Source organism: Styela clava, chromosome 13, assembly GCF_964204865.1.
Source record: "Styela clava chromosome 13, kaStyClav1.hap1.2, whole genome shotgun sequence".
Classification (NCBI taxonomy): Eukaryota; Metazoa; Chordata; class Ascidiacea; order Stolidobranchia; family Styelidae; genus Styela; species Styela clava.
Window position 1 is genome coordinate 1459257 of NC_135262.1, and position 9254 is coordinate 1468510.

Here is a 9254-nt window from a genome sequence, read left to right on the forward strand (position 1 = left end):
TAATCTAAATGAAAAGCATTGATTCAGAATTGAGGTATTTTAGTAGGGAAGAAAAGTGGATACTTGGATACAAAAATCAAATGAGCATATATGAAATCCAAAATTGGGCGTCAATTCAGGTTTTACACGCCATAAAAACTTATCAGAAAAAAATGATGGTGTATCGATATTGGCTTATAGAGAAAAATATTGGTTACACATTATTGAAAAGGAGTACGATTGGGGGGGAATTGACGTAAGAAAAAGACGGCAAAAATGAATTAAAAAATAACTGATAACAATATTATTAATTAGAGGTAGTCCGAAATGAAAAACATGTGATCAGAATCGAGGTAAATGCAGAAAAATTCAAATAAAAATTTTTCAGGGGGAGGGGGGGGGGGGGGATTGGGGACAAAAATTAAATGAACGAGTAGATGAAACCAAACATTGAATGAAAAATCTGGTATTATAGGCCTTAAAAAATGATCGGAAATCATAGTTTATGGCTTAAAGAGAAAAATATTAGGTACACATTATTGAAAAGGGGTACAAAGTGGGGGGGTTGAATAAAAAATCTGGTATTATAGGCCCCAAAAACTTATCAGAATTTTTTTTAGTTTATCAGTATTGGCTTAAAGAGAAAAATATTGGGTACACACTATTGAAAAGGGGTACAAATTTGGGGGGGGGGGGTGAAAAAAGTAGACGGAAGAAAAAGTAGGCAAAATCTTAAAAAATAAATGATAGCAATATTATAAATTGGAGGTAGTCTGAAATGAAAAACATGTGATCAAAATTGAGGTAAATTCAGTAAAGCAGATAAATTCGAATAAAAAATCTTCAGGGAGAGGGGGGGGGGTGAGGACAAAAATCAAATGAACGAGTAGATGAAACCCAAAATTGAACGAAAATTCTGGTCTCAAAAGTCTTATAATTTTCAGAAGAAATGATAGTGTATCAGTATTAGCTTAAAAAAGAAATATATAGGATAAACAATATTGAAAAGGGAATAAATGGGGGGCCGGGAGTTTGGAATAAAAAAAGGGTGAATAGGAAAAATAGTAGGCAAAATCTAAGATATCTGTATCTGTTGGGAAACAATTTTAGAATAAAATTTGGTTAAAAATCAAGTTGAAATAGCAACATATACAACGAAACAAATCGACAATATAATGGAAAAACGTACTTCAGAAAGTCGCTTATCAGGAAAACCTTTATCAATTTCAGTTACAAGAATTATAAAGATAACAATCAGGTATACAAAAAAATTGTGAGTAAAATTGAAAATGCTGGTTTTAAAGTATCAACTAACACCAAAAAAATTCGGGTATACTTCAGAAAATATTGCCAGATAGAGGAAACATATAGGCGCTCCAGAAGTGTGTGTACAAATATAGACGTAACTAATTTTGTTTGCCTACTTTACATCAAGTTGTGTAAAAGGAACGGAAACCTATGGGCATGGAGGATATTCACTTGGCTAACACAGACAGTCTCCAAACTTGTAAAGGAACAAAAATAAGGAAAATCGGAATAAAATTATGGCCCAACCCTAACTTGGTACACACGCTATGGGAGTACCAATATTTCGCCCCGAAAGAAATATACACAATTCATCATTATTTTTAACACAGACACTTCAGGTAAATTTCAGAGAAACCAAAAATAGAGAAAAAGTTAGGTTAAAGATTTATTAAAATAAAAAATGGCACGATTGAGGGAAAGGTATTCATTGCAAAAAAAGTCATGGAAAAGTAATATAAAAATCCCACTGTTTGAAATATGATTGCATTGAAAATGAAGGATTAGAAGATGTACTGTGTCATGTAAAGTAGTATAAAATGAATGCAATATATATGAAAGCATAACACAACTGGTAAATGATTAAAGTCTGTCCGTTAAGATCAGGATTTCTCAAACGCGTCAGATGGAATGATTCTCAGGGGGCCAAAATTGACAGTATATAATTACCTGGTGGTATTTATCATTAAACATGACGCGTATAATATCTGATGATATATCCTAAAAATGCTAAACTAGGTATCTCATTTAAGCTCTACAAAATTATTCAAGCAAATTTTGGTCTATTTCTATGTCTGTATATCACCAGCCCAACTCTTGCGAAAAACGCTAAAATGACCAAAATCAAGCCCACAAGAGCTAGAATTAAATTCCGTGAGAATGGTGTGACATACATTCCCGTAACGACGCCAGAAAACGCAAAAATCAGGGTAGGGTAGATGGAAAGGGTGTAACGGCAGTATCGCTCGAAAACAAAGTTTTCTAAAATAAACCAAACTATAATTTCAACCAGTAGAATAGAGAGTGAGATTGTCCCGGCATCTTCCGAAGTCAGTGAACCTGAAAAATAAAAGTTCATTTCAGGATCTGCATTGAGAAATCTCTATGGTTATGGAAACCAGTGCTGGAGGGCTTGACTCGACGCGAGACTATAAGTGACTCGATTTACCTAATTCAGGGGTTGCAACAGGTGGCCCGTGGGTCCCAACCCAGCCCTTGTCAACACTTAGATTTTCCCCATTAAACATAAAATCCAAATTATGTTGAAAAGGGCGCTCGTATGGATTGCTACAAGTACTGTTAAAGCTGATGTTAACAAACAATGCAGGGATTTGAAATTTAAGTGCTAAACTAAAATTTTGAATAAATAAAATTTCACATTGTGAGAATTCTTTAATTTGTTGTGTACATGGAAAAACTAATATTTTGGTCTGGGCCAGCTAGATGTCTGAAGTTGGAGCTCCCGAAGTATGTGCACCAAGATGGCGCACAACCTGAACATAGTATGTGTACCAGGTTAGGGTTCAGGTTGTGCGTCATCTTGGTACACATACTTCGGGAGCGCCCTGAAGTTAGTTATATGGCCCGACGACAAAAATGGGCACATGTTCACTAAATGACGTAAGTACTTCTATTTGGCTTGTCACAGCCATTTTTGCATATGTTATTCCTAATCCCCACATGGCTCCGTCATCCAAAGATGACGTCAGCATCCCCTCTCTCACAATCACGTCAAAGTATAGCTACGGAGCCCGAAATGGCATCTTCAGTCATCTCTCATATCGGGATCGCTATGACGAGAAATACCTTGCTCGATTTCGGGTGAACGTCTTGGATGATAGTGAGTATGGTTTGGAGGGCCTTATTACGCTACTGTGACATAGTAGTGACGTAAGTTTTGAATGAGGTATTCAGGTCGGGGTTAGGAATAACATTTGCAAAAATGATTGCACCAAGCCATCTAGTAGGTACGTAGTGTTGTGAACATGGCTTCCTATAAATGGAATGAGCTCATCATCGACTAACTGTGAGTGAGATTAAGCTCAGGGATTGACTTGGAATCACCATTTATTAGGGATGGGATTTCATCCTGAGCGAAGTGGAAAGCTACAGGACCAAGATAAATCTGAAAACCCTATCCTATCCCTAAGATACTGCATCTACATAGCTAAATATCTTACCATTCAGTTTAGCAGGGTAATTATCCGTTCCTCTGCTATCTTCATAAGTAATGGTGGTTGCCAACATCAGCTTCCAAGCGCAAGTTGTCCAGGCAGCAAGAATACCATATCCGTTGTGTATAATTATTCTGACCAACCAAAGCATTTCTGATGAAAAAAAAAGCTTGGATAAATATCAGATATAAAACATCAAATACCATCAGTGGTTGTCTTACACCCCCCTATAAATATAGTCATGAAGGCCTCCCGTCCCTCAAATTTCAACCCCCAAATTGATAAATAGTTTTATGACTTACAGCAAAATAATTACCACCCGCTGAATTTAGAAATACCCAAAAATAAAAATTTGCGTAACATAATGAGTATCGTACCTATCTACGGACTATTAGATACACATTCAATAAATTGATCAGATTGAGGTTTTGTCCACGGTTCTATAAGCCACAACAGTTTTCAACGAGTATAGGGTTACTGTTCAAAGTTCATTAAGCAAAGTAACTAACGTTAGATATTCTTATGGTTATTGTATTTTATTCAATGGAAACATAAAACGGCAGATTGTGTATAAAACATTAACACCGGTAATGGTTGTGATTGTAGGCAATAAAGCGTAAAGAACCACCTGATCCATACCGGTACATTCGGCGGACTGGCTTACAATCGATCTTAATTAAGACAAATTGGTTATTGTATTTTATTCAAAGAAAACGTGAAACGCCGGTTTATTCATAAAACAATAGTAGGCTACCGGTACTGGTTTGGAGTGTGGGCAATGAAGAATGACGCGCCACCTGATCCATAGATTAGGCACACAATCGATTTTAGGAAAAAATTGATCTAAAGTGCGGTAAACTGCGATATAAGGCAGAATAACATGTTATCTTGGATTAGGATAAGTTAAAAGCTGTCGCAGCAACCTTAGCTATACTTCCCTGCTCTAACAAAACCTAAAGACGTACAGAATCAAACAAAACAGACCATAAATTAGTACAACTTCAAAAGAGTTACCTCTTATCTATCTGAAGATTTGGAAATCACAGTTGGTATTATGATTTCAAGTTTTCATTATGACATCACAGATTTGTATTGTGATGTCAATTTCACATTACCGGTATGACATCACAGATTTGTAATATGACATCAATTTTTTTTTTTAATCATATTTTGTATTATTATATCAACTTTTCTGTATTATGACATCACAATTTTGTATAGTGACTTCACATTGTTCGCGTATTATGATTCCCTTATCTTTACAAGTAAAATTTTATGGTTGTGCGACATTTTATTATTGAATAACGTTAGGGTAACACGGGCAGCGATTCTCTCTTTCTTAGGCCAGATGAGTAGTTAGGTGATTGCTTCATTTTCTAACATAACTTGGTACGTTTTTCTAACGTTTGAGATAATCAGAATAAAAACAGATTAAAAATTATTGGTGGTGGTATTAGTAAGTTTAGTCGTTTCGTATGCGTGGACGAATGAAAGCAAGAAACGGATACTTACGGTTACTATTCTCTTCCAGTGTCCGAATATCTTTATAATAACTTATGTAAGAGAGACCCAGGGCCACGTACGTACTCCAACACCCAGTAAGGATGAAGAACATTGCCAACCCTAAGATTTCACGATCGTTAGCAAATATCCACGACAGAGCTAACGCCCAACCCAGTGTCCAGAATATGATGGAACCCTAAACAACAAGACAAATACTGCATTGAAAGCAGGGTTTTCCATATTAGCCTTTGACTTGCCGATGTCCGGGACAAGATTAAAGGCCTTTACAAAATACCATTTGTGATGACATTAATTTCTAATATCGCATTTCTCCTTGCATAAGACGCATCAATATGTAATATATAGGTGTATTTTAGCACCTGGATCGCCAGAAATTTTTCACTTTTTACACATAATACGCATACGGGTTTTGTTTCTTCCATTGGTTGTGGAGTTTTTTTCGCGTAAGCGTTCCAGACATTCTTGTCTGTATTCTTTACCCATATCTCTGTATTATTATGCTATTTAATTATTTGCCGCTTTACGGTATGCCAATCATGACATGCTGTTATTTGACGCCTCCGATTTTTTTAAAAGATGATAAGCCAACATCAAAGCGTGTTTTGAGACGATGCACTTTGATGAGAAACCGCAGGTCACTAATTGACCGCCATTATGGTGGCGTATCTAGGATGTGGCAGCTATGGCTCGTGCCATGGGCGCCGTTTGAACAGTATTAAATATAAAAGTTTCAATAAAATAATTTGAAATTGGGAATAACTGAAACTGGTATTTTCACTCAAATAATAACGTACGTCGTACAAGTACTTCAATTCAATAAGAGTCATTATAAATTGTCAAACAACTATCAGGGGGCGCATTTTTAGACTTTGTCATGGGCGCCATTTTACGTAGATACGCCACTGTTGACATATAGTGATTTGTTCCTTTATCACTAAACGTGATGGACAAAGTAATTGATAGAAACTCGCTAAAAGCAAATTCTAGTATTTTTCATTAAAGAACGAGGGCCAGGAGCTTCCCCAAATTTTAATGTTAAAAAGAAACTTTTTCTATATCATACATAGCATTTTTTGTTATCATACCCTTAAGACTATTGAAAATTTTTAAAGACTTGAATTTTTTTTGTCTATGCCCTGAGACTTACCACTGGCATCAATGCAGGCTCTCTCATAATTGGGCTTTTATCCTTAGGAAGGCACAGGGAGACCAGCATGTAGAAAACGCTGACGAAATTGTAAAGGAAAATAACAGGCCATATGATGTTGAATGTCCATGATGCTGCATTGAGATTGCTTGGGTATCTCGCACCCAGGTCCGGTATGGTGTTGATGAAAACCCCTAGAAAAGGAATTTTATTTAATCAATATTTTAGAGACCACTTTATATCATTGTTTTACCTCAAAATCGAGGGGAACGGTAAAACGGCTTAATCATATGGTGAACCACCGCCTCTATTCTGGTTACCAGTCCATGTCGGGTATGGTTAGCCAGATATTTAGCTTCAGATTCATGGGCAAATGTGCGGTGACGAGCGTATTCCTAACGTTTAGCACGATGCGCCACAACGCCGAGCCGAACTATTAGTGATATTAAAATATTAACCAGAATAGCATGTCCTCGAGATGGCGCTGTAGGACTGTTGGCGGGAAATTATCAGTTGTCAGGTTGGACCGTGTGTCAGCTGGTGGGTTTGGTCGGAGTATAATACAGAAAATGCGTATTTATACATATTAGTTGGGTTAAGATTAGAAATGATTTGAAAATAATTTTTTTAGCGCAATCTGCTTTCTTTATCCTTACTGGATAATTAATATTAATATGACGGGGGTGTTTCTTGGTGTAGGCTTTGTGCATAAAGATAAGATCCCATATTTTAAGCTAACATTTGATTAACAAAACAAATGGCGTGGTGTCCATGGCAAAGTTTAAAATCTTGATAGTTGGTTAGCAATTTATACGGACTGTTATTAAAGTTACTGCTACGTTATTATTTGAGTAAAAATACGAATTTTAGTTTATTCAATTAGAAATTATTTCATCGAACCATTTTACGACTAAGACTTTTCACCCTTTTTGCGGCCTTATTCAAACGTCGCCCATGGCTGCCATGTCCTGTCGGGTACGGCACTGGCGATAAAACAAAAACGGGAATTCACTTATAAGTATACTAACCTCCTAGTATGTTCTCCGTCGAGTTTTCATCTCCGACTCCAATGGGTACGTTTCCAAGGAAAGAAAAAATAAAAGTGAGAATGAACACTATAAACGCAATGATAGTTACTGCTATCCTAATCGCTGGATGAGTCGGCCCTTTCATGGTACGAAATGTCCGTTTTTAGATCTATTTCAGCTAATAAGCTAAAACTGGAAACAAGTAAATAAATGTGAATGCACAATATATATCGGATAAAATTCACTGCAAATTCAATTGATTGAGGATTTAACACCTTCATGGGACGAGTTGTAAGTTTTTGTCTGTTAACTAAAAATCTGTATACAATACTACAAGAGAGCTGTGCTCAAATATATGGACACGTCACAAGGTGTCGCTATTTTATTCTGACACATAAAAAACATATCTTTTGAAGTCCACAGAAATTTTTGAAATGAGTAAAAGTAATAGCCTTCTGGCAAAAAAATCAATCTTTAACCACTGAAAATTTCAAAGCAATTGGTTCAGTATTCGAAGAGAAAAGCGATTAATAATACCAACAAGAACAACAACATAATATTGAAACGATCGTTATGTACACTGACGTGTCCAACAAAACAAAACCTATAGACAGGTTTACAACGAATTCTGTAACCAGCGCTTGTTCATATCAACCCACATTTCTAAGAAAATACAGGTGTTTGTGAACATTGAACACTCTAATTGCGAGGATTTCTGGAGTCCATGTTCATTATACTCCCATCCAACACCTTCCACGCAGAAAAATAGGTCTTATCGGTTTTCCTTTTCCTCCGAGAGAATTAATAAATCCAATTCTATACTCCTGTCCACGCAAAGGTCAAAGAAACGCTCGAAAAACGTAATATAATAACACGCGTCGGTTGTGATTTGGGTGGAAGTAAGAAGAATTACAATTTTCGTTTCATTTCCGGGTTCAAATGAGTTCAATTCGTATCAAATATGCTTTTGTTACTTTCAAATTGAATATTGCGTCATAACACAAAAATGACGTCACAGTTCTGATTACGTCATTTACGGCCAAAGACGGTATACCATTTATTTACAACAGCATTTCTATCGCTAATTACGCTCGCGTCACGGCATATATTTTCTATTTATCATTACTGCTTAAGCACCTAAATAATTCAGAAAAACATGTGTTAAACGTAACCGAAATTGATTAGCAGACGGACTTGTCGAACCGCTATAATAATGAATCTGTTGCTCTTTCATCACCTTATATGGACATACAAACACATTTAATAGCATGAAAAAGACTCGAAATAAGCGTGTACCGTCGAGAAACTTTTGAACATATTGTATTACAAGCTCCTAGTTGAAAACTTCTAACTTCGCTTTCCGAATACACCGATGCGATTTGTTCATTCTCGCATTTCAAAACTGATTCTCCCTGTCTGAGCGGCGCGTCTGCAATTTCAAAATATTTGAAAAAAAATGTGACCAGATTTTTGAAACCGTCAATAAGCTCTCGTTTGAACCTTTTTCCTCTTAAACAAACAATTACGTTCTTTTCAATCTCATGTTTTCGAACCTTTTCGTCAAAATGTGCATTGACTTAGACTGGGGACATTTCAAAAAAATTAATCTCATCACCTATCACAGTATCTAAATCTCTAATTTTCTAACACTTCGAATACACCAATACTCTTTTTTCAGTCTTGTTATCTGAAATATAAGAAAATGTTCACCAACGCCCACTTTCTGCTCATGATGTTTCAGAGCATTTCTACCACAAATTAAACTTGCCTTAAACCGTGGGGCTCCGTATGAATCATTCCCAGAACATAAGCTCTAACTTATATATTTCAATAAAACTAGAAACGCCATCTAATATGACATACACATTGCGACCAGCAATACATATCCACCGTTATTGGCAATTAATTTTTTTGTTGTATAATCCAACAGCCGAAACGCACGTTTTGCTATATTGCTAATAACGTATTTAAAGTTTTTACCTTACTAACTCCTCATTTCGATTACACCAATTTGATCTGCTCAACGACGCGTCTCAACGCCGATTGTTTCTGTCTGAGCGGCGTGTCTGCAACTTCAAAATATTTAAAATGACAAAA

At 36.2% G+C, this 9254-nt stretch overlaps 1 protein-coding gene across 1 annotated transcript; it reads right to left on the reverse strand.

The window, feature by feature from the left end:
* Positions 1 to 3: 3 nt before the first annotated feature.
* LOC120332669 (uncharacterized) lies at positions 4 to 7367 on the reverse strand. Its single transcript, XM_078119077.1, has 5 exons — positions 7158 to 7367; positions 6130 to 6323; positions 4971 to 5157; positions 3465 to 3611; positions 4 to 2343 (listed from the first exon to the last, which is right to left on the reverse strand). The coding sequence occupies exons 1-5, from the start codon at positions 7300 to 7302 to the stop codon at positions 2051 to 2053; spliced, it is 966 nt and encodes a 321-aa protein (XP_077975203.1). The 5' UTR covers positions 7303 to 7367; the 3' UTR covers positions 4 to 2050.
* Positions 7368 to 9254: the final 1887 nt, after the last annotated feature.

Bases quoted from the DNA above. Each gene is read 5' to 3' on its own strand.
- LOC120332669 (XM_078119077.1), bottom strand. From the start codon at position 7,302: ATGAAAGGGCCGACTCATCCAGCGATTAGGATAGCAGTAACTATCATT. The intron at 6,324-7,157 runs GTTAGTATACTT...TTCCTTTTCTAG, and splicing joins GACGGAGAACATACTAGGAG to GGGTTTTCATCAACACCATA. The intron at 3,612-4,970 runs GTAAGTATCCGT...TTTTTTCATCAG, and splicing joins ACTGGAAGAGAATAGTAACC to AAATGCTTTGGTTGGTCAGA.